Below are 24,615 nucleotides of genomic sequence, written 5' to 3'. Positions count from 1 at the left end.
TAGTCAGGCACCTAGTCGCCAGTACACATAGTCAGGCACCTAATCGCCAGTACACATAGTCAGGCACCTAATCGCCAGTACACATAGTCAGGCACCTAATCGCCAGTACACATAGTCAGGCACCTAATCGCCAGTACACATAGTCAGGCACCTAATCGCCAGTACACATAGTCAGGCACCTAATCGCCAGTACACATAGTCAGGCACCTAATCGCCAGTACACATAGTCAGGCACCTAATCCAGCCAGTACACATAGTCAGGCACCTAATCGCCAGTACACATAGTCAGGCACCTAGTCGCCAGTACACATAGTCAGGCACCTAATCGCCAGTACACATAGTCAGGCACCTAATCGCCAGTACACATAGTCAGGCACCTAATCGCCAGTACACATAGTCAGGCACCTAATCGCCAGTACACATAGTCAGGCACCTAATCGCCAGTACACATAGTCAGGCACCTAATCGCCAGTACACATAGTCAGGCACCTAATCGCCAGTACACATAGTCAGGCACCTAATCACAAGTACACATAGTCAGGCACCTAATCGCCAGTACACATAGTCAGGAACCTAATCGCCAGTACACATAGTCAGGCACCTAATCGCCAGTACACATAGTCAGGCACCTAATCGCCAGTACACATAGTCAGGCACCTAATCGCCAGTACACATAGTCAGGCACCTAATCGCCAGTACACATAGTCAGGCACCTAATCGCCAGTACACATAGTCAGGCACCTAATCGCCAGTACACATAGTCAGGCACCTAATCGCCAGTACACATAGTCAGGCACCTAATCGCCAGTACACATAGTCAGGCATCTAATCGCCAGTACACATAGTCAGGCACCTAATCGCCAGTACACATAGTCAGGCACCTAATCGCCAGTACACATAGTCAGGCACCTAATCGCCAGTACACATAGTCAGGCACCTGTTCGCAAGTACACATAGTCAGGCACCTAATCGCCAGTACATATTGTCAGGTACCTCATCGCCAGTACACATAGTCAGGCACCTAATCGCCAGTACAGATAGTCAGGCACCTAATCGCCAGTACACATAGTCAGGCACCTGTTCGCAAGTACACATAGTCAGGCACCTAATCGCCAGTACACATAGTCAGGCACCTAATCGCCAGTACATATAGTCAGGCACCTAATCGCCAGTACACATAGTCAGGCACCTAATCGCCAGTACACATAGTCAGGCACCTAATCGCCAGTACACATAGTCAGGCACCTAATCGCCAGTACACATAGTCAGGCACCTAATCGCTAGTACACATAGTCAGGCACCTAGTCGCCAGTACACATAGTCAGAAACCTAATCGCCAGTACACATAGTCAGGCACCTAATCGCCAGTACACATAGTCAGGCACCTAATCGCCAGTACACATAGTCAGGCACCTAATCGCCAGTACACATAGTCAGGCACCTAATCGCCAGTACACATAGTCAGGCACCTAATCGCCAGTACACATAGTCAGGCACCTTTCGCAAGTACACATAGTCAGGTAACTAATCACTAGTACACATAGTCAGGCACCTAGTCGCCAGTACACATAGTCAGACACCTAATCGCCAGTACACATAGTCAGGCACCTAATCGCCAGTACACATAGTCAGGCACCTAATCGCCAGTACATATAGTCAGGCACCTAATCGCCAGTACACATAGTCAGGCACCTAATCGCCAGTACACATAGTCAGGCACCTAATCGCCAGTACACATAGTCAGGCACCTAATCGCCAGTACACATAGTCAGGCACCTAATCGCCAGTACACATAGTCAGGCACCTAATCGCCAGTACACATAGTCAGGCACCTAATCGCCAGTACACATAGTCAGACACCTAATCGCCAGTACACATAGTCAGGCACCTAATCGCCAGTACACATAGTCAGGCACCTAATCGCCAGTACACATAGTCAGGCACCTAATCGCCAGTACACATAGTCAGGCACCTAATCGCCAGTACACATAGTCAGGCACCTAATCGCCAGTACACATAGTCAGGCACCTAATCGCCAGTACACATAGTCAGGCACCTAATCGCCAGTACACATAGCCAGGCACCTAATCGCCAGTACACATAGTCAGGCACCTAATCGCCAGTACACATAGTCAGGCACCTGTTCGCAAGTACACTTAGCCAGGCACCTAATCGCCAGTACACATAGTCAGGCACCTAATCGCCAGTACACATAGTCAGGCACCTAATCGCCTGTACACATAGTCAGGCACCTAATCGCCAGTACACATAGTCAGGCACCTAATCGCCAGTACACATAGTCAGGCACCTAATCGCCAGTACACATAGTCAGGCACCTAATCGCCAGTACACATAGTCAGGCACCTAATCGCCAGTACACATAGTCAGGCACCTAATCGCCAGTACACATAGTCAGCACCCTAATCGCCAGTACACATAGTCAGGCACCTAATCGCCAGTACACATAGTCAGGCACCTAATCGCCAGTACACATAGTCAGGCACCTAATCACCAGTACACATAGTCAGGCACCTAATCGCCAGTACACATAGTCAGGCACCTAATCGCCAGTACACATAGTCAGGCACCTAATCGCCAGTACACATAGTCAGGCACCTAATCGCCAGTACACATAGTCAGGCACCTAATCGCCAGTACACATAGTCAGGCACCTAATCGCCAGTACACATAGTCAGGCACCTAATCGCCAGTACACATAGTCAGGCACCTAATCGCCAGTACACATAGTCAGGCACCTAATCGCCAGTACACATAGTCAGGCACCTACCTAATCGCCAGTACAGATAGTCAGGCACCTAATCGCCAGTACATATAGTCAGGCACCTAATCGCAAGTACACATAGTCAGGCACCTAATCGCCAGTACATAGTCAGGGCACCTAATCGCCAGTACACATAGTCAGGTACCTCATCGCCAGTACACATAGTCAGGCACCTAATCGCCAGTTCACATAGTCAGACACCTAATCGCCAGTACACATAGTCAGGCACCTAATCGCCAGTACACATAGTCAGGCGCCTAATCACTAGTACACATAGTCAGGCACCTAGTCGCCAGTACACATAGTCAGAAACCTAATCGCCAGTACACATAGTCAGGCACCTAATCGCCAGTACACATAGTCAGGCACCTGTTCGCAAGTACACATAGTCAGGCACCTAATCGCCAGTACACATAGTCAGGCACCTAATCGCCAGTACACATAGTCAGGCACCTAATCGCCAGTACACATAGTCAGGCACCTAATCGCCAGTACACATAGTCAGGCACCTAATCGCCAGTACACATAGTCAGGCACCTAGTCGCCAGTACACATAGTCAGACACCTAGTCGCCAGTACACATAGTCAGACACCTAATCGCCAGTACACATAGTCAGGCACCTAATCGCCAGTACACATAGTCAGGCACCTAATCGCCAGTACACATAGTCAGGCACCTAATCGCCAGTACACATAGTCAGGCACCTAATCGCCAGTACACATAGTCAGGCACCTAATCGCCAGTACACATAGTCAGGCACCTAATCACCAGTACACATAGTCAGGCACCTAATCGCCAGTACACATAGTCAGGCACCTAATCGCCAGTACACATAGTCAGGCACCTAATCGCCAGTACACATAGTCAGGCACCTAATCGCCAGTACACATAGTCAGGCACCTAATCGCCAGTACACATAGTCAGGCACCTAATCGCCAGTACACATAGTCAGGCACCTAATCGCCAGTACACATAGTCAGGCACCTAATCGCCAGTACACATAGTCAGGCACCTAATCGCCAGTACACATAGTCAGGCACCTAATCGCCAGTACACATAGTCAGGCACCTAATCGCCAGTACACATAGTCAGGCACCTAATCGCCAGTACACATAGTCAGGCACCTAATCGCCAGTACACATAGTCAGGCACCTAATCGCCAGTACATATAGTCAGGCACCTAATCGCCAGTACACATAGTCAGGCACCTAATCGCCAGTACACATAGTCAGGCACCCAATCGCCAGTACACATAGTCAGGCACCTAATCACCAGTACACATAGTCAGGCACCTAATCGCCAGTACACATAGTCAGGCACCTAATCGCCAGTACACATAGTCAGGCACCTAATCGCCAGTACACATAGTCAGGCACCTAATCGCCAGTACACATAGTCAGGCACCTAATCGCCAGTACACATAGTCAGGCACCTAATCGCCAGTACACATAGTCAGGCACCTAATCGCCAGTACACATAGTCAGGCACCTAATCGCCAGTACACATAGTCAGGCACCTAGTCGTCAGTACACATAGTCAGACACCTAGTCGCCAGTACACATAGTCAGACACCTAATCGCCAGTACACATAGTCAGGCACCTAATCGCCAGTACACATAGTCAGGCACCTAGTCGCCAGTACACATAGTCAGGCACCTAATCGCCAGTACACATAGTCAGGCACCTAATCGCCAGTACACATAGCCAGGCACCTAATCGCCAGTACACATAGTCAGGCACCTAATCGCCAGTACACATAGTCAGGCACCTAATCGCCAGTACACATAGCCAGGCACCTAATCGCCAGTACACATAGTCAGGCACCTAATCGCCAGTACACATAGTCAGGCACCTAATCGCCAGTACACATAGTCAGGCACCTAATCGCCAGTACACATAGTCAGGCACCTAATCGCCAGTACACATAGTCAGGCACCTAATCGCCAGTACACATAGTCAGGCACCTAATCGCCAGTACACATAGTCAGGCACCTAATCGCCAGTACACATAGTCAGGCACCTAATCGCCAGTACACATAGTCAGGCACCTAATCGCCAGTACACATAGTCAGGCACCTAATCGCCAGTACACATAGTCAGGCACCTAATCGCCAGTACACATAGTCAGGCACCTAATCGCCAGTACATATTGTCAGGCACCTAATCGCCAGTACACATAGTCAGGCACCTAATCGCCAGTACAGATAGTCAGGCACCTAATCGCCAGTACACATAGTCAGGCACCTGTTCGCAAGTACACATAGTCAGGCACCTAATCGCCAGTACACATAGTCAGGCACCTAATCGCCAGTACATATAGTCAGGCACCTCATCGCCAGTACACATAGTCAGGCACCTAATCGCCAGTTCACATAGTCAGGCACCTAATCGCCAGTACACATAGTCAGGCACCTAATCGCCAGTACACATAGTCAGGCACCTAATCGCCAGTACACATAGTCAGGCACCTAATCGCCAGTACACATAGTCAGGCACCTAATCGCCAGTACACATAGTCAGGCACCTAATCGCCAGTACACATAGTTAGGCACCTAATCGCCAGTACACATAGTCAGGCACCTAATCGCCAGTACACATAGTCAGGCACCTAATCGCCAGTACATAGTCAGTCAGGCACCTGTAATCGCCAGTACACATAGTCAGTCAGGCACCTAATCGCCAGTACACATAGTCAGGCACCTGTTCGCAAGTACACATAGTCAGGCACCTAATCGCCAGTACACATAGTCAGGCACCTAATCGCCAGTACACATAGTCAGACACCTAGTCGCCAGTACACATAGTCAGACACCTAATCGCCAGTACACATAGTCAGGCACCTAATCGCTAGTACACATAGTCAGGCACCTAATCGCCAGTACACATAGTCAGGCACCTAATCGCCAGTACACATAGTCAGGCACCTAATCGCCAGTACACATAGTCAGGCACCTAATCGCCAGTACACATAGTCCGGCACCTAGTCGCCAGTACACATAGTCAGACACCTGATCTCCAGTACACATAGTCAGGCACCTCATCGCCAGTACACATAGTCAGGCACCTGTTCGCAAGTACACATAGTCAGGCACCTAATCACTAGTACACATAGTCAGGCACCTAATCGCCAGTACACATAGTCAGGCACCTGTTCGCACAATCGTACACATAGTCAGGCACCTAATCGCCAGTACATATAATGTCAGGTACCTAATCGCCAGTACACATAGTCAGGCACCTAATCGCCAGTACACATAGTCAGGCACCTAATCGCCAGTACACATAGTCAGGCACCTAATCGCCAGTACACATAGTCAGGCACCTAATCGCCAGTACACATAGTCAGGCACCTAATCGCCAGTACATAGTCAGGCACCTAATCGCCAGTACACATAGTCAGGCACCTAATCGCCAGTACACATAGTCAGACACCTAATCGCCAGTACACATAGTCAGGCACCTAATCGCCAGTACATATAGTCAGGCACCTAATCGCCAGTACACATAGTCAGGCACCTAATCGCCAGTACACACATAGTCAGGCACCTAATCGCCAGTACACATAGTCAGGCACCTAATCGCCAGTACACATAGTCAGGCACCTAATCGCCAGTACACATAGTCAGGCACCTAATCCCCAGTACATATTGTCAGGCACCTCATCGGCAGTACACATAGTCAGGCACCTAATCGCCAGTACACATAGTCAGGCACCTAATCGCCAGTACACATAGTCAGGCACCTAATCGCCAGTACACATAGTCAGGCACCTGTTCGCCAGTACGTACACACCTAGCCAGGCACCTAATCGCCAGTACACATAGTCAGGCACCTAATCGCCAGTACACATAGTCAGGCACCTAATCGCCAGTACAAATAGTCAGGCACCTTAATCGCCAGTACACATAGTCAGGCACCTAATCGCCAGTACACATAGTCAGGCACCTAGTCGCCAGTACACATAGTCAGACACCTAGTCTCCAGTACACATAGTCAGACATCTAATCGCCAGTACACATAGTCAGGCACCTAATCGCCAGTACACATAGTTAGGCACCTAATCACCAGTACACATAGTCAGGCACCTAATCGCCAGTACACATAGTCAGGCACCTAATCGCCAGTACACATAGTCAGGCACCTAATCGCCAGTACAGATAGTCAGGCACCTAATCGCCAGTACACATAGTCAGGCACCTGTTCGCAAGTACACATAGTCAGGCACCTAATCGCCAGTACACATAGTCAGGCACCTAATCGCCAGTACACATAGTCAGGCACCTGTTCGCAAGTACACATAGTCAGGCACCTAATCCCCAGTACACATAGTCAGGCACCTAATCGCCAGTACATATTGTCAGGTACCTCATTGGCAGTACACATAGTCAGGCACTTAATCGCCAGTACACATAGTCAAACACCTAATCGCCAGTACACATAGTCAGGCACCTAATCGCCAGTACATATTGTCAGGTACCTCATCGCCAGTACACATAGTCAGGCACCTAATCGCCAGTACACATAGTCAGGCACCTAATCGCCAGTACACATAGTCAGGCACCTAATCGCAAGTACACATAGTCAGGCACCTAATCGCCAGTACACATAGTCAGGCACCTAATCCCCAGTACATATTGTCAGGTACCTCATCGGCCAGTACACATAGTCAGGCACCTAATCGCCAGTACACATAGTCAGGCACCTAATCGCCAGTACACATAGTCAGGCACCTAATCGCCAGTACACATAGTCAGGCACCTGTTCGCACGTACACTTAGCCAGGCACCTAATCGCCAGTACACATAGTCAGGCACCTAATCGCCAGTACACATAGTCAGGCACCTAATCGCAAGTACACATAGTTAGGCACCTAATCGCCAGTACACATAGTCAGGCACCTAATCCCCAGTACATATTGTCAGGTACCTCATCGGCAGTACACATAGTCAGGCACCTAATCGCCAGTACACATAGTCAGGCACCTAATCGCCAGTACACATAGTCAGGCACCTAATCGCCAGTACACATAGTCAGGCACCTGTTCGCACGTACACTTAGCCAGGCACCTAATCGCCAGTACATATTGTCAGGTACCTCATCGCCAGTACACATAGTCAGGCACCTAATCGCCTGTACAAATAGTCTGGCACCTTATCGCCAGTACACATAGTTAGGCACCTAATCACCAGTACACATAGTCAGGCACCTAATCGCCAGTACACATAGTCAGCCACCTAATCGCCAGTACACATAGTCAGGCACCTAATCGGCAGTACAGATAGTCAGGCACCTAATCGCCAGTACACATAGTCAGGCACCTGTTCGCAAGTACACATAGTCAGGCACCTAATCGCCAGTACACATCGTCAGGCACCTAATCGCCAGTACATATTGTCAGGTACCTCATCGCCAGTACACATAGTCAGGCACCTAATCGCCAGTACACATAGTCAGGCACCTAATCGCCAGTACACATAGTCAGGCACCTAATCGCCAGTACACATAGTCACCCCTCTAACCCACTCAGCTATCGCAGCTTCCTCAAGATTGAAAGTCGTACAATTGGTACCCTAGGCCTTGGAATGTGTGCACCCTTCTGATAAGTGAATATTATCACGACTCCCACGACCGAAAGCTATCAATACACTCTGTGTTCCCTTCTGTCCACTCAACTCAACAAAAGTACTAGAATCTGTACTTCACTGAGACAGTGTAATACCAACTATAACAAGTGTTACACAATATATGACGTTACATTATCAGTGACAATACACCGAGCAGTGTTGTTCTTGCTAGGTACATGGCACTGCATATCCATCTCATGTAGTTATCCGCCATGTCGGTTGCTATCACGCCACGTGTACGCACACTACGTGGCTCCCCGAGCTGGCATTGTACCAAACACTTCAGTCGGGCTATATTAAAGCCGTTTACCCGGCGGCGAGGCAGTCGTCTACCAAGCTGCGTGCTGTACAGTTTGATTGAACAATGGAGCTATCAACACTGGTATTCCTCATTCTTGTGCTGACTGCTGTCAGTGACGTGCTGGCTGTTCGCAAGCGTGGGACCTTGTCTAAACGGGTGAGAGAGGTGGAAATGGATATCAACGCTTGGAAAGGTACAGTTGGTAATCTTGTGGGTAAAATGTTTGACCGCTTTAAAGACTTGGAGTCGTCACTAAAAGAAGAACTGACCAGAACTTTCGTCCCTGCCCTAATAAAGCCCCTCGTCAAACAAGCCATTACCGACATCATGAATGAAGATTACATTGGGAACATGATCAGCGGACATGTTCTCGAGGAGGTTCAAAGTTTGAAAACAAAAGTACAAAACACAAAGATAGAAATCAAGGCACTGGCACAAAGGTTAAGAAATGTTGAACAGGAAAGAGATACATACAGGAAAAGTCTCGGAAAACTACGTGGAAGGTTGACCGAAGACATCCGTGTATTACAGCTGCAAGTGAACCAGACAGTAGCTGACCTGCGTGATGCCAGAACCACAACGTATCCTGGAACTACAGCAGGTGAGAGATTTAGTAAAGATTAGTCGCTTAATTAACGTTCCCTCTTGACATTCCAACCGGAAGATATGAGAATATTAACATGATTATTTCGTTGGAATTTAGCCAATGCTTTTACAGTCATACTGCATACGTACTAAGTTTTGTCTTCTGCTTTGAAACAATATGTTGGAGGTAAACTTTCTGTATTTCTAGTGGAGACCTTTCATTTCCGAATATGACAGTGTTAAACTACTCTTATTTCAAATGCTTCTTGACCAATAAAATATGTGAACACACAGGCTGTCATTACAGGACATGTCAACACGGGATTAACATAACATGTCAACATTGGGTTATTTGCTCAATGTTGATTGGACATATATTTTATTGGGTATGTGTACATATAGGTTATTGTGTATCTCAGCGGAGACTGAATTGGGCATCTGAACAAAAGGTTAACAGGATATGCCAATGGTGCATGACCTGCATAGAGTTTATTGGGTATGTCAAAAGGGGACAACGTAGGGCTTGGAAGGGCATTTAATACTTAACACTACCACAATACATGACACGTGATCTGCTGACTGATTATTATATTACATTCTAAGATGCCTAGCAGTTAGAACAATCGAAAAACAAATACATTATCAGACATTCTAAGATGCTTAGTGGTTAGAACAATCGAAAAAAAATTACATTATCAGACATTCTAAGATGCTTAGTGGTTAGAACAATCGAAAAAAAAATACATCATCAGACAATAAAGGTATAGTTTTTGGATGACGTAACAATTGAATGACGTTATCCTTTCACTGCGCCATTCTAGTGTGCCCCCTCGTAATCGAACCAATTTACAATGTAAACGACGTCACGATGCATCATCAGTTGTCATCGCCTCGTACTCCGTTGCATCCCCTTTCTTGGTTTGCACTTGCTTCACGCAGCTAACATCACTGGTGAAAACATTACGTTTATGTTTTACGACTGACAAGTTTTCAGCGACACGGTAACGTTCGCAATGTTTACATTCCCTCAATGCCATCGTGGAATGTCGCTTGACTACTCAGCTTCATCTGGATGTACTGATCTAAACTTGCGTTGGTAGTAGAAATGCAAGTTCATATTGCCTAATGTGGTTTACGTGAATGGCAGATGTAATTAAAATAATTAAGAGAAGATATTTAATCCGAACGTCAACCGTCATCAAACTGTTATCATTTGGGTTTTTTTCTGGTAACGTTCGTCTTAACGTAAGGGGGTCAGACACATCAATAGAACAACGCGCCAGTTAGCCCTGTGCGAGGATTCTTTATTTAGGTCACCGACACCGTCGTTTGTTTTCTGCCTTAAATTAATCGTAATTATCCTTAGAAAGTATTAAATTTAGCATCTTAGAAAAGAAATTCAGTTTGCTCTACGAACTGTATTTCTTAATTAGTACACTATCTTAGTTACATTATTTAAAAAAATGATGTCATATAAATTACAATTCCATCGTAATACTAACCTCACTAATGATAAGTAATATATTGAATCTGAGATAAGGTTACATATTTTAAGGTGAATTGCCATTAAATCTCAATGTATTTGGTGGTTGCATGAAAGTGATAGTAGATAATCATTGTCGATTACAAGTGCTTGTAACAGTCGCCCTCCATCTCTCGAATCCACAAATCTTGTGAACGCACCCAGGGTCTCGGTGGCTTGGAGAAGGGTTGGCAAGGGTGGGGCTGGTTCGTCACTATCAATGTCACTGTCGCTGTCATTGACTCCTAATCCGTATTTCTCAGTCCGCAATTTAGAAACAACTCAACAATCACATGCTAGTCATGTGATTGCACAATCCCCTCATTGAAATCTCAGTATGTTTTGATTGGAAACTATAATGCGTTATCAGTTGTGTTTAGTCGTAACGGTGAGTACTTCCCTAATTAATTCATTCTTAATTAATCCCAATTAATCAAGTGACACCTTCAACTCAAATTGCCCTAATTAGTTTACACTAACGCATCTCTTTGATTTATGCCGCACCGTGTGTAAACATGTAGAAACAACCTCAGTTCAGAGGGATACTTGCCCATGGAAGGTAGATGAATACCGAGTTTCTTATTAATATCGAGTTAAAAGGGTAATTTTGCTTGTGGGGACCATGAAATTATATCAAGATATCCGAAATATCGAGACATCCGTATCAAGTTAAAAGAGCTTGAATAATGATAAACTATGAAGGATTTTGCCGGGACCGAGATGTTATATCGACACATCAGAGATATCGGGTTATCAGTGTTCGACACATAGGTGCTCGACTATATAAACAATTCATTCACATATTTTAACTACAACATAACATAATATTATAATGCTCACACCAGTTGAATATCAAGGAAATACAGCCAACCTGACACACACACGCAATTGGTTGCAATCTCCCAACTTTCAAATCAGTCCTTATATAGCCCCAAACTATAATACCCGATTGATTGACCCCCAACTTTCAAGATACATACAATGGTCTCCCATACTCCCATATGGTATTCTGAATAGGCTTACGACTTATGGACACTGTGTCTGAACATAAATATATCCGTATCTATGTCACACTTAGACTGAATTGAGGAATACCTGTCTACACTTAGCACAACATAATCAGAAAAACACAGTTTGTCTTTCATTATAAGCTCAATGTAAGTACGTTCACAGAATGATTGCAACTATTTACATCTAAGCATCTGACGTCTAATGATATCCACACATGACGTGTTTTAAAAGGGGGCATATATACTTTTGTAAACAAATATTGGGAGTTTTGTGATACAAACAATCGGTGAATGACTACAATTTAAGGAGGCGGTAACAGTTCCTCCCTATCCCCCACCCCGAATAATATTTATTAATTAATATATACTAAAATTATTAACAAAACCTAACACAACAATTACTATAGAAATCACAAAAATGACTAAAAGTCCATAACTTAGGTTAGGTTTAGGGTTGGGGGAACGGAAGGAAATCTTTCCAGGGAAGCATCCGATATGCTTATAATACAATTGTCGTCCATGTCATAACACAGGTAACATGAAATGTGTTGTAATATGCTGCTTTCATCTGATAAAACTGGAGGGCTAGCTTGGGACGATTAGAAATATTTCCATATAGAGTTGTTGATAAGTACAAGCAGTCGAGCGCCAAACGTTGCCATGCTCCTAATCTGACACGTCACAATGACGTCATAGCTGGCAGCTTTGCGGTCGTGGTGTCGCCAGTCAAGGCATTTCATAGCTAGCAGTGAGACGAGTCGCTTGTGTTAGGACGTTATTGGTGGGTAAGTTTCTCAGTTTCTACTTTTTAACTGATTTAGGAAATTTGATGAAATAGTGTAAATGTACATTGTACGTCTGCTGTAAAGCTGTATGAATGTTGTAGGAACCAAGCGCTTGCTTCACACAATGTTTACACCAGACCTGTGTTTAGCTTGTCACCGGCGGGGGACGATGGAAGGTCTGGGTAAACATAACAACGCAGCGTTTCACCTGATGGACTTGTTATATTTGATCAAATGATGTGCTCTTTCTTAGCGTTATGCTTTGACCTGATTGCATTTACCTCTGTCACGGAAGACTTTATGAGAATGTTTTAAACCTTTCCAGTCAAATATTTAATTTACACTGTATTTCATTTCTTTTTATTCTGCGTCAATGAATAGTTGCATTGCATTGAAATACACCCCGTTATATAGCAAACGGTGAAACGTATCAGTTAAAATCGGTTTACAATAAAGACCTGTAGAGTTGGTTTTTTTAAATATGAAACCTTAAATGTGGAACACATGCATTTCTGCAACATTTTGAAAAAAAACAATAAATTATGGAAGGGCAAGTAAGCTTTAGTCTCGTTATTTCTAATATTGAAACAGACGGAGAATGTTAATCACTCGGACAGCGACATGGACAACGTTTGCCTGACACTAAATTTAAACTGTGTTGCATAAACAGAAATTCAAAAGGCGAAACCGCATTATCAGTGGTTCGTGTCGTTTGCTATTGTTTCACTATGTAGTAACTATTTCTTGCATTTTGTATCAATATGTGATGCTTAAGTTGTATTTATGAATATTTCTTTCGTCAGATATCTGTGATTTTTTGTCGACAACGATTCAAATTTTGTTTAGTTTCAAATTTGTGCCCATTGTGATGGGAGAGTGTACCCGCCATTGAACACTAAACTTTAAATCTGCTTCACATTAGAATTTATGGAATTGCCTAAAATGCCATGTACAAAAATATACAGCCAGGGTGGGGACATCAAGGAAAGGCATTTTTGAAATTCCAGTTACGGTTAATGAATTCAAACTAAAAAAGGTGGTCATTCCAGAAAGAGGAATTATAATTAGGTATAAGTGCAGATGTTTTTGTTTGTTTGTCCATTGTTTTCTTTCAATGTAATAATGTACATATGTTTATACTTAAAGTACCCGTAGAATTTGCTTACCACTAGCCTAACCCTAACCTAACCCTGAGGGCAAACAGATCCTTTAGTTACACTGTTCATGTTTATATTTCAAAACAGCATAACAATCTATTCAGTTACTTCATTTCAACAAAGAGGAGCATCTCAGCTGCTGGGACACAGTCAGTGCAAAGCTTATTACACTTACTGAATCAAACTGTAAAAATATATGTAGGAAATGTTCTTTTTCTCTCCTGCAGAGACACGGGGTCTTGATGAACAGGTATCTCAATCAAAGCAAACCATATACATTTAATACTTCTGCTATAATAGATGTATTTGGAATTGATCCACACATAATATTGAAAGGCAAAACATTGTGGAAGGCGAAAACTGAGGCCAGTAGTAGTAATAATACTTATATGCTATGTATAATATTCTGAATATATAATTATTCCCTGTTTCAGCCTCGACTGGCCTGACCCAGAACAACACGGTTCCACCAGCGCCAGTGACGACACAAGACTCTGATCTACAGGGTAGGTGGGAAAACCCAGCAGACAGGGACGTCAGTCCTTAATTCTCCGTCCATTTAACAGAGTGGAGTATATATACCCGTGGAGATTCTGACTTGAGGTCACAGGATTTCAAACTGCCACCTAAGGAAGGATTTCAAACTGGTAGTGTTATTCTTTTCCTGCATAGACATGCGGTCTCGAGGGAGAATTATCTCAGTCAAATTGAACGATATATATTTAATACTTCTCTCATAAGATATGTATTCAGAATTTAATCATACATAATACTGAAAGGCGAAACATTATGTGGAAAGGCGAAAACTGAGCCAGCAGTAAAAATGCTTATGTGCTATGTATAGTTTTCTGAACAACATTTTCCCTGTTTCAGCCTCGACAACCGACGTGAGTGATGATCTGACACCGAGCAAGACGGTTCCACCAGCGCCAGTGACAACACAAGACTCCCACGGTAGGTGGAAAACCCAGCAGACAGGAAGCTCAGTGGTGTCGATCGACGTTCATGTTGTCGGTCACAGGATTCTTGAATCAGATAATTAAGCTGAGGTCGCCACCAGACAGCTGGAATACTGCTGAGTGTGGCGTCAAACACCAACCAAAACACTGTGACATAAACCAACGTTATATCTTATTACCCTAAAACCAAACAACAGTTGTACTGACATTATCAACTTGTAAAGTTCAACAAACATCAACACTCTCCAGCCGAACACAAGATATTGCTACAACTTCTGGGTCTAACAGAAAGTTCTGTATTAAACACACCATCGTTTATGCAAGAAACCACATGTTGACATTCCCGCCATGTTGTATTGTTGTCAGCCATGATGGAATTGTTTAAACGATGCAGCAATGTCCGAGTCACGTATCAACATGATGAAGACATTGTAGATGTGTGACACAGATGTCTGATGTTTACTTTGTGTTGCAGCGACTCCATCACCAGCAGGCCGCCGCCTCTTCTCCGCCAGCGAGGACGGTGACCTTGAGACAGTGAAGCGGATACTGTCAGCGGGTCACGTGGACATCAACACGAGAGGAGGAGACAGCTGGACACCGGTGATGGCGGCAGCACTGGGGGGACACAGAGATGTGGTGGAGTTCCTGGTGGGTAGAGGGGCTGATGTGTCACTGGTGGACAGTAACGATGACAACGTCCTTCACTACGCCTGTCATGGTGGAGACCTGGAGATCGTGAAGCTGATCGTGTCCAGGAACCTGGTGGACGTCAACGCCAGGGACAACGGCGGGTACACAGCGGTCTACTGGGCGAGATTCCAGGGACATCAGCGAGTGGTGGAGTTCCTGGAGTCACGTGGTGGACACTGAAGTCGGTGTCGGTGTGGACAGTGATGGTGCACATGTCGTTACTGACACTGACGCGGTGTCTGCCGTCCATGTTGTCGTCTGTCACGATTCACGTGATTTCCTTTTTTCTTCCTGAATATAAATAAAACTTGTTGAGTGTATTTTCAGACATTTTGTCATTTGTTGTGTTTGGAACCTTGCAGGATCAGGTAAGAAAATTGTGAAGTGAGTGTAAACATGAACGGTGAATGATTGTACATAAACGTCGCCAGTCTTAACATAAGTCTGTGTTAATTTTGTTCTGAGTTCTGAGAATATCGCGAAACTGACAACAACAAACTGTTTGTTTACATGTCGCTGCACTCTGTGACCTCAGACTGAGCCGAGGTTCACGCAGCTCACGTGGCGCCATTTGTACAATGACAGTGACGTCACACTGCTGGTGACGTAACAGATATACACTGAGGTGCCGGCCCTCTTCTCAGCCATATAGGACAGAGAGCAGCGCAATGCTGGCTTCATGCCAGACAACACAAAACACAGTGTTAGTCAAATACCATGCGGTCGGTATCGTTTAACAAAGGAAGAATGGACATATGTAGCTGATTACTGCTGAGATTTAACCCTTTTGGTGCCACAGGGACATGCACCCCTTCTACAGTGACTAAACACACAGTATATAAAATTAAACTGAAAACAATCATCACCCAAATCATCTCAGCTTTATTAATCCCTGGATGCCAGAATAACAAATATCTCCCTCAGTTCTCTGTTTCTTGATCTAACATACTGTTATTTAGGTAAAACACAATTGCTGAAATGACCGGTAAGAATTATGTATATCGTATATCTCGCCATTTTTGACACATGAAGAATTCGCCATTTGCGGCATCGTGTACTTTATGTTGTAAATGTAAATATCGGATATTTACCCGTTGAACTGAATTTGAAAAACAGACAATTAGTGATCATTGGCATGTGTTTGTCAAGTCGGCAATGATTATGCTGGAACTTAGCCTATAACCTTGGTGTATTCTTTAAATCGTCTTGGGGGCAGGCAAACACAAACGCCGAAGTGAGCCTTCCTTTATATTTAATAGTGAGTGAGTTAGCTTAGTTTTACGCCGCTTTTAGCAATATTTCCGCAATATCACGACCGGGGACACCATAAAATGGGCCTCACACATTGTACTCATGTGGGGAATTGAACCCGGGTTTTCGGCGTCACGAGCGAACGCTTCAACCACAAAGCTACCAATTCGGCCCTATTTGACAGTGTTTACAAAATCCTGTTTCACGTGAGGTCTTCATGAAACGCCCATTACATCGCACGTGTTTAACACTCAGTTGCAAGACAGACATCCCTGAATTCTTCCCATATTTAAAAATCAAATGACTGATGGTCTTTGTTACCCGTTCAAATAGTGTTGATGATATTAACCCCATGGATGCCGTTCTGACAGTGTTGATGTTAACCCCCCTGGAGTCTGTTCAGATAGTGTTGATGATCTTAATCCCCTGGATGCCATTCAGATAGTGTTGATATTAAAGCCCCTGGATGCCGTTCAGATAACGTTGATGATATTAACCCTCTTGATGCCGTTCAGATAGTGATGATGGTGTTAACCCCATGGATACCGTTCAGATAGTGTTGATATTAACCCCCTGGGTGCCGTTAAGTGTGTTAATTTTGACCCCCTGGATGCCGTTCAGACAGTGTTGATGTTAACCCCCTGGGTGCCGTTCAGATAGTGTTGATATTAATCCCCTGGATGCCGTTGAGATAACCTTGATGATATTAACCCCCTGGATGCCGTTCACACAGTGTTGATATTAATCCCCTAGATGCCGTTCAGACAGTGTTGATATTAACCCCCTGGATGCCGTTCAGATGGTGTTGATGTTAACCCCCTGGGTGCCGCTCAAACAGTGTTGATGTTAGCCCCCTGGATGCCGTTCAAACAGTGTTGATGTTCACCCCCTGGATGCCGTTCAAATAGTGTTGATATTAACCCCCTGGATGCCGTTCAGACAGTATTGATGCTAACCCCCTGGATGCCTTTCAGGCAGTGTTAATGTTAACCCCCCTGGATGCCGTTCAGACAGTGTTGACATTAACCCTCTGGATGCCGTTCAGACAATGTTGATGTTAACCCTATGGATGTCGTTCAGATGGTGTTGATATTAAACCCCCTGGATGCCGTTCAGATAACGTTGATGATATTAACCCCCTGGATGCCGTTCAAACAGTGTTGATATTAACCCCCTGGATGCCGTTCAGACAGTGTTGATGTTAACCCCCTGGATGCCGTTCAGATAGTGTTGATATTAATCCCCTGGATGCCGTTCAGATAACGTTGATGATATTAACCTCCTGGATGCCGTTCAAACAGTGTTGATATTAACCCCCTGGATGCCGTTCAAACTGTGTTGATATGAATCCCCTGGATGCCGTTCAGACAGTGTTGATGTTAACCCCATGGATGCCGTTCAGATAGTGTTGATATTAATCCCCTGGGTGCCGTTCAGATAACGTTGATGATATTAACCCCCTGGATGCCGTTCAAACAATGTTGATATTAACCCCTTGGATGCCGTTCAGATAACGTTGATGATATTAACCCTCTTGATGCCGTTCAGATAGTGATGATGGTATTAACCCCATGGATGACGTTCAGATAGTGTTGATATTAACCCCCTGGGTGCCGTTAAGTGTGTTAATATTGACCCCCTGGATGCCGTTCAGATAGTGTTGATATTAATCCCCTTGATGCCGTTCAGATAACGTTGATGATATTTACCCCCTGGATGCCGTTCAGACAGTATTGATGCTAACCCCCTGGATGCCGTTCAAATAGTGTTGATGTAAACCCCCTGGATGCCGTTCAAACAGTGTTGATGTTAACCCCCTGGATGCCTTTCAGGCAGTGTTGATGTTAACCCCCCTGGATGCCGTTCAGACAGTGTTGATATTAACCCCCTGGGTTCCGTTGAGACAGTGTTGATATTAACCCCCTGGATGCCGTTCAGACAATGTTGATGTTAACCCCCTGGATGCCGTTCAGATAGTGTTGATGTTAACCCCCTGGATGCCTTTCAGACAGTGTTGATGATATTAACCCCCTGGATGACGGGTTTTGTCTGAAGAGTGATCATTTTGTGAGAATCGTGCTCACGCAGCCCTAAATCTATCTAGGGCTATAAAATTATACAGAAATGTAAAAAAATCTAGCTTCTTTTTATTGCTTTTACTGTAAAAAATGAATACATATATGAAGGAGACTGATGAGAAATATTTTCCTCTTCGTCAAGTATGCCCGAGGGAGGAGTTGATGGTCTCCAGAGAGACGTCGATAATGTTCTTTATGTCCTTGCTGGTATTGGATAACAAACTGCTGATGACAGTGCAACGTTTGGGAGTAAATATTCTGTTCTGCCTACCTGCAACAGGTCACGTGCACGTAAACGGTGAGCACGATCACGTCTGCCTCTTCCTTTATGATTAAATTAATTCAGGTAAGTGCCATTTGATTGTTTGGCGCCATCAAGGTTCTGTTCATATCTGAATGACAAGCGTGAATACCAATCATGGCACGTGTTTGATGACTGTCACAACTTTGTGTTTATCAGTATAATTTCGTAAGTATTCTTGCCACATATTGAATGAGAAACACTGGTGTTTGCTTCTGTAGTTTCACATTTCAAGTCACTTACCTGTTCAGAGTATACATAGCCCGGGTTATAGTTAAGTTAAGTTTTTCTTAATGCAGTTTTTGGTGAGAGTGCATGAACGTTTTTGTGTCTGCATGTATATTTCCAGTGTTGTGCCCGGTTTAGGGTGTTAGTCCACTGACGTCACAGTATCCCAGAAGGCGCCCTTGATCTGTCCTTGCTATCTGCGTTACATCATCATCAACAAGACCAGACGCACCAGTGTTAAACATAGGACGCGTGTTTAGAAACTAAGACGATAGACTCACCATGCTATCAACCATGAACTTTAAGAAATGATATCTCAGATATATTGCCTAGTTATCACCCTATGGTGTGCCACACGATGACGCATTCGTCACTTGTTGATAAACTGAAACAAATTACGGTTTTTGTCTTGGGTTTTACAAGGTGTCGTTGGGATCGATGATTTGACAAGTCACTACCTTGTGGCTTATAGCGTGTCTTGGATGTAAGCTGAATGAGGAAATATTGTTTTGTGGCACAGTGTTTACAAATTAGAACAGATTTCTCTCGGTAATTAAGAATGCAGAACACAAAAGAATGCAAGTTGCAGTACAGAACTTCTGGATAGTCACAGAAATTATTTGAAACTAGTAGTATGAATACCTTATGGATTAGAAAGACCTCCAAGGTTTTGCTGGACATTTCGGAATCTTACAAAGTACCAAGTCAATACTTTACAAAACATTTTATTCATCCTTCAACTTTGTACAGCACTAAACCTAATGATAAACTCAAAGATGAAACTTCACGTGTGGATCATTGATACAGTGACATGTCATTATTTGATCAAGAACTAAGGTCATCTGATGTTTACTGACAAAATGATAGGTCAAATAGAGGACTTCTTCATTGACAACTCTCACGTGATATCTGGGTGTCAGACATTACGGCAAGAAGGAAACAACATTAAGCTACATATCGCGTAGATCATAGATACAGTGACATATCATATCGATCTTTAGAGATTCAGCACTATTTGTCAAAGAACTTTGACCACCCAATGTTTACTCAGAAGAATAGTGTCTAATGATGGATTTCTCCATTGACAAAACTCGCGTACTATTATACTATTATTGGGTCAGACATTTCCGCAAAAGGTACACATCTCCATGGGCACCAAGTGCGATCCCATACGTGCCGATCTGTTGTTAATGCATGTGGACAGGAATTTCTGTTCACACTGACAAAAGTCATTTGTTTTAGAAGTTTTACTGAAGCTTCAGGTATATGAATGACCTGTTATTGTTCAAACATCACCAAATAGCAAAACTACTTCCACTGGTTGACCAGCAAGAACTAGAATCATGGAGACCAGTAAGACCACTTCGTGTGTTTCATATCTAAATCTATGCATAACGAATCAGGGGAAAAATGAAAGCCTACACAAGGCTATACGACAAGAAGGAAGACAGTCACCATTCCTGAACGTCCATCCTTTGGTTTCTAAATAGTGAGGTACCATCAACCTTGCTGTCTCAACCAAAGGTTCAAGGAGACTCATACAACTATTGCTCAAAAGTAAGTTGATTATGGTGCCATGACAAACATGTATAGCTCATTTTGAAATTTGATTTATCAGGGACAAAATATCGGATGCAGTTACTTTCTGCCACTTGTCCCGTGTGTGTGTATTCAGGTGGACAGTTGACACCTCTCCTTTCACCACCCGTTATCATCATCGCGTAAACACCTGCACATGTACAGTCAGAATCGTAAACCTTCTTTGTGGCTATGGACATGGCTCTGCTGCTTGCAGAATGTTTGCGACTAATCTGCAAGACGATTTGACAAATCCATCTACCTCACTCACTTTGAGAAGAGGTGCCACCAGAAAGGGTCACATGATATGTATACGATAACAACTATGTGTTACTGGTTCCTTGTCAACTTGGCTAGTCGTCACCCACTTCCTTAAGTGGCATTTAGAAGCTGGTATGATGAAGAGGAACACTTTTTATGGATATGCAACTTCTTGGTAGACAACGCCTGAAGGTCTTCTTTGTTTCTTGTAGCCGGTTTACCGTTGGCTTGTAGGATATGCTGAATTGTACAGAACTCGAAGACAAGAAGAACCTTCAGGTGACACATACATAGGAGAAACGTCCCGCCCCGTGAACCTGCGAATCAAGCAACATCAAACATCTGCAAAGAAAACAGACTCCAAATCAGCCATTTCCGACCACACCCAAACCATATTATCCTTTGGAACAACATCAGCATCCTAGAAGCCAACCGGTCAGATTACAGGACAACAAAACTCTTAGAGGCAATCAACTTCAAACAACTCAGCCCGACAATCAACAGAGGTCAAGGTCATTTCATCCCTACGGCTTACGATCAACTAATCAAGCCTAATCAAGAATAACCCACTCTTTGTCTACTGGCTTCAATCATTTTCTATCACAACAAGCCTCAAGTCAACACACATCAACCTCTTCTATTGTATAAACTCAGGGGCGGTGGGGTAGCCTAATGGTTAAAGCGTTGGCTCGTCACACCGAAGACCCGGGTTCGAATCCCCACATTGGCACAATGTGTGAAGCCCATTTCTGGTGTCCCCCGCCGTGATGCTGCTGGAATATTGCTAAAAGCGGCGTAAAACTAAACTCAGTCAGTCAGTCAGTCAGTATTAACTCAAATACCCGTCATGTATATATTTCTCCTTGTGCATATGTTGTACATCATTTGCCTGATAACAGTGTTAGGATCTCCTAACGTTGCATCCACTTCAATGTCTCTCTGTGGTAGTCTGAGTTTTAAGGTATTTCAAACGAAACATGATCAGTATGACAATATGACAAATATTTTCTTTCAAGTTTGTTCAGCTCGTTTACGCTGCATGGTCAATACAGTGTTTACGAGGACTGTCCATTCCGTTGGTATCTGACAGTAATGAACAATAAAACCAAACATGGAGCAAGTATTCTCTTCTGGATGCATGGAAATAGGCGCTGTACAGTATTTGTCATGAAATGGTTATATTGCCAGATCCATTCACTGTTAGTATCTGACACCGTGTGTCTCGTGGCAACTGTTTCATTTTCGCTTCCTACACTTCGATGAGTAGACATAATTATGGGGAAACCATATGCTTAAAATGAAAAATCTTTAATCGCCATGTCTAGACTTCATATTTCATCTGGCACCTTCTACAGCTTTAGAAAGTCAACATAAACAGATAACTGTATCAGACTGATGAAGACAGGTTTACAAGTGTCATTCCTTGAGTCACAGAAATTGCCAGGATATTTTTCAATCAATGTCTTGAGTTCTGTACAGTTGGGATTTTCTTCTTTCAATTCGGACACCCTGTTTTTAAGTTCCTTTGTGAAGAAGCTACCACGGAACTGTCCGACTGCCATGGCCAAGGGAAATTGAAATACTGGACATGATTAGGAAGTCTGTCGTCGATGGTCAGTAAATAACACTACTAACTCAGATTAAGACGTAAAACTAGCATATTACAATAATTATACACGCAACAATACAATATTAAAACAGGCTATAGATCGCCAACAATTGAAGGTAGATCACCATGCTAGAGACCATGGAGACCCACAGTGCCTTTGCTACTTGCATGGGTGGATTTACATCATCCCTTGAGATGTTGACGATTAAGACAAAATTAACCAAGCATTAAAAGAACATGTATTCTATAAGTAAAAACGTGGTAAGATAAAATCTGCTTTAAATGTTTTGGGACTTTGTTTCTTGCAGATGTGTCCTGCTCGTTTACTTTGTCTGATGATACATGGTCACAATAGGGACTTTGATGATTGTCCATTTATCTGGCAGTAATGAATAATACATAACACTATGAAGCATGACATTCTTCTACAAGTATTCTCTTCTGGATACATGGAAATATACGCTATACAGTATTTGTCATGAAATGGTTATATTGTCAGTGGTGCAGATCCATTCACTGGATAACAGATATTGCCAGATCATTTTATAATCAATGACTTGAGGTCTGTATAGTTGGGATGTTGTTTTCCTAATTTAGACAACCTCTCTTTTAGTTCATTGATATAGGCTTTAGGTACACAGACCATAGTCTCAGAGGGCTTATGTTCTGTTTCTTTGGTGTACACATGCTTACAAAGGAACCGGATACTGGCATGTTTCAGCACCAATACCTGGTGGTCCGTGTATAAGGCGACGGCGCACGCATCATAGATGGTAGGATGGGCAAATGACGTTATATCTCCTTTTGTGAAGAAGCTACCACGAAACTGCCTGACTGCCATGGCTACTGCTGTCCTCGTTGTAAATTCCACCACGCTTTTCATGGTCTTGAACTGATCCTCGAGATCCTTGTTGTCAGATGGGAGTTCAACTTGGTGCAAGTTCAGCGGACCATCATACAAAAACATGAGGATAAGAGCGGCAGACTGATCATCTTCACGTTCAAGAATTGAATTCATTTCTTCTTTTAGATAGTGAAAAGGCCTTTGAAAGAAATCTTCAGGATGGTTTTGAAAAGTTTTGAACCCAACAAAAAGTTTGCATGTTTGAGGAAAGCCAAGGATGGATTGGTTGACTCCACAAATTTTTTCCACATCGACAGTTGTGTCAAAACCTTTGCAAAGTTTGTCAAAGATGAGTTTCTTCTCTTCAGGTGTGTACTGACACATCTCGTTGAGATCGAGGAACGATGGACCACTGAAGACATATGACCATTCATCTCCAAGCTGTGATATCTCACCATGGTTGATGTATGTGTTAGCTGTAAATATGGTGTACAGTTTGTGTTCTTGTGTCCTCTTCTTACACACTCTGAGTTGAAGCAAAACATTTTTAAGATCAGCTATGTCTCTTGAACGCTCTATGATCCTAATTATGTCATGAAATATGAAACACACGCTCCTGTGAGATAGTTCACGAATGTAGACATCCAGCTTGAACTTGGAAACATCAGCAACATGGACCTGCTGAAAGCCTTCCTCCTCCTCATAGTGTTTCCCTAACATCAGAGCAATGGCGGTCTTCCCTCCCCCTGCTGCACCACTCACTGTCACATGTCCGTGAGTCTCCAACGTCTCCTTCACTGTATCGTAGATGCCAGTTTTAACAAACACTTTTTCTGTCCTCATGACCTGTTTGTCCAGCCAATCTGACGAATAAGCAAAAACATATAAGCTGATATCTGTTTCCCCAACATTGTAGGCTAACATTTACAAAATAGAGAAAAGTGTTTTGATTTTTTTTTGTTTCACGTTTATATTATGTTTAGATCTATGCATAAAGTTTCAAAGTGATTATAAAAAGCCTAAACCCTGTACGAAGAGGGATGACT

At 43.8% G+C, this 24,615-nt stretch overlaps 2 protein-coding genes across 5 annotated transcripts in view; one reads left to right on the top strand and one right to left on the bottom strand.

Annotated features, from left to right (window-relative positions):
- The first annotated feature begins 8,727 nt into the window (after positions 1–8,727).
- On the top strand, positions 8,728–15,736 carry LOC124263499 (protein HOS4-like). The gene is made up of 4 exons (XM_046698156.1): positions 8,728–9,309; positions 14,202–14,273; positions 14,641–14,721; positions 15,202–15,736. Exons 1-4 carry the CDS (start codon positions 8,772–8,774, stop codon positions 15,597–15,599), a joined length of 1,089 nt encoding a protein of 362 aa, XP_046554112.1. The 5' UTR covers positions 8,728–8,771; the 3' UTR covers positions 15,600–15,736.
- A 6,879-nt stretch (positions 15,737–22,615) lies between these two features.
- Positions 22,616–24,615, bottom strand: part of LOC124263493 — a 35,520-nt gene continuing 33,520 nt past the window's right edge. For all 4 annotated transcript variants that reach the window (XM_046698149.1, XM_046698147.1, XM_046698150.1 and 1 more), the window contains one exon: positions 22,616–24,432. In XM_046698149.1, the coding sequence (XP_046554105.1) occupies positions 23,264–24,432 (1,169 nt within the window). In that variant the 3' untranslated portion in view covers positions 22,616–23,263. The remainder of the gene's footprint in view (positions 24,433–24,615) is intronic.

This window comes from Haliotis rubra, unplaced genomic scaffold (assembly GCF_003918875.1).
Source record: "Haliotis rubra isolate DU_JTF1 unplaced genomic scaffold, ASM391887v1 Scf886, whole genome shotgun sequence".
Taxonomy (NCBI): domain Eukaryota; kingdom Metazoa; phylum Mollusca; class Gastropoda; order Lepetellida; family Haliotidae; genus Haliotis; species Haliotis rubra.
This window is presented reverse-complemented; position numbering and strand designations above follow the sequence as displayed.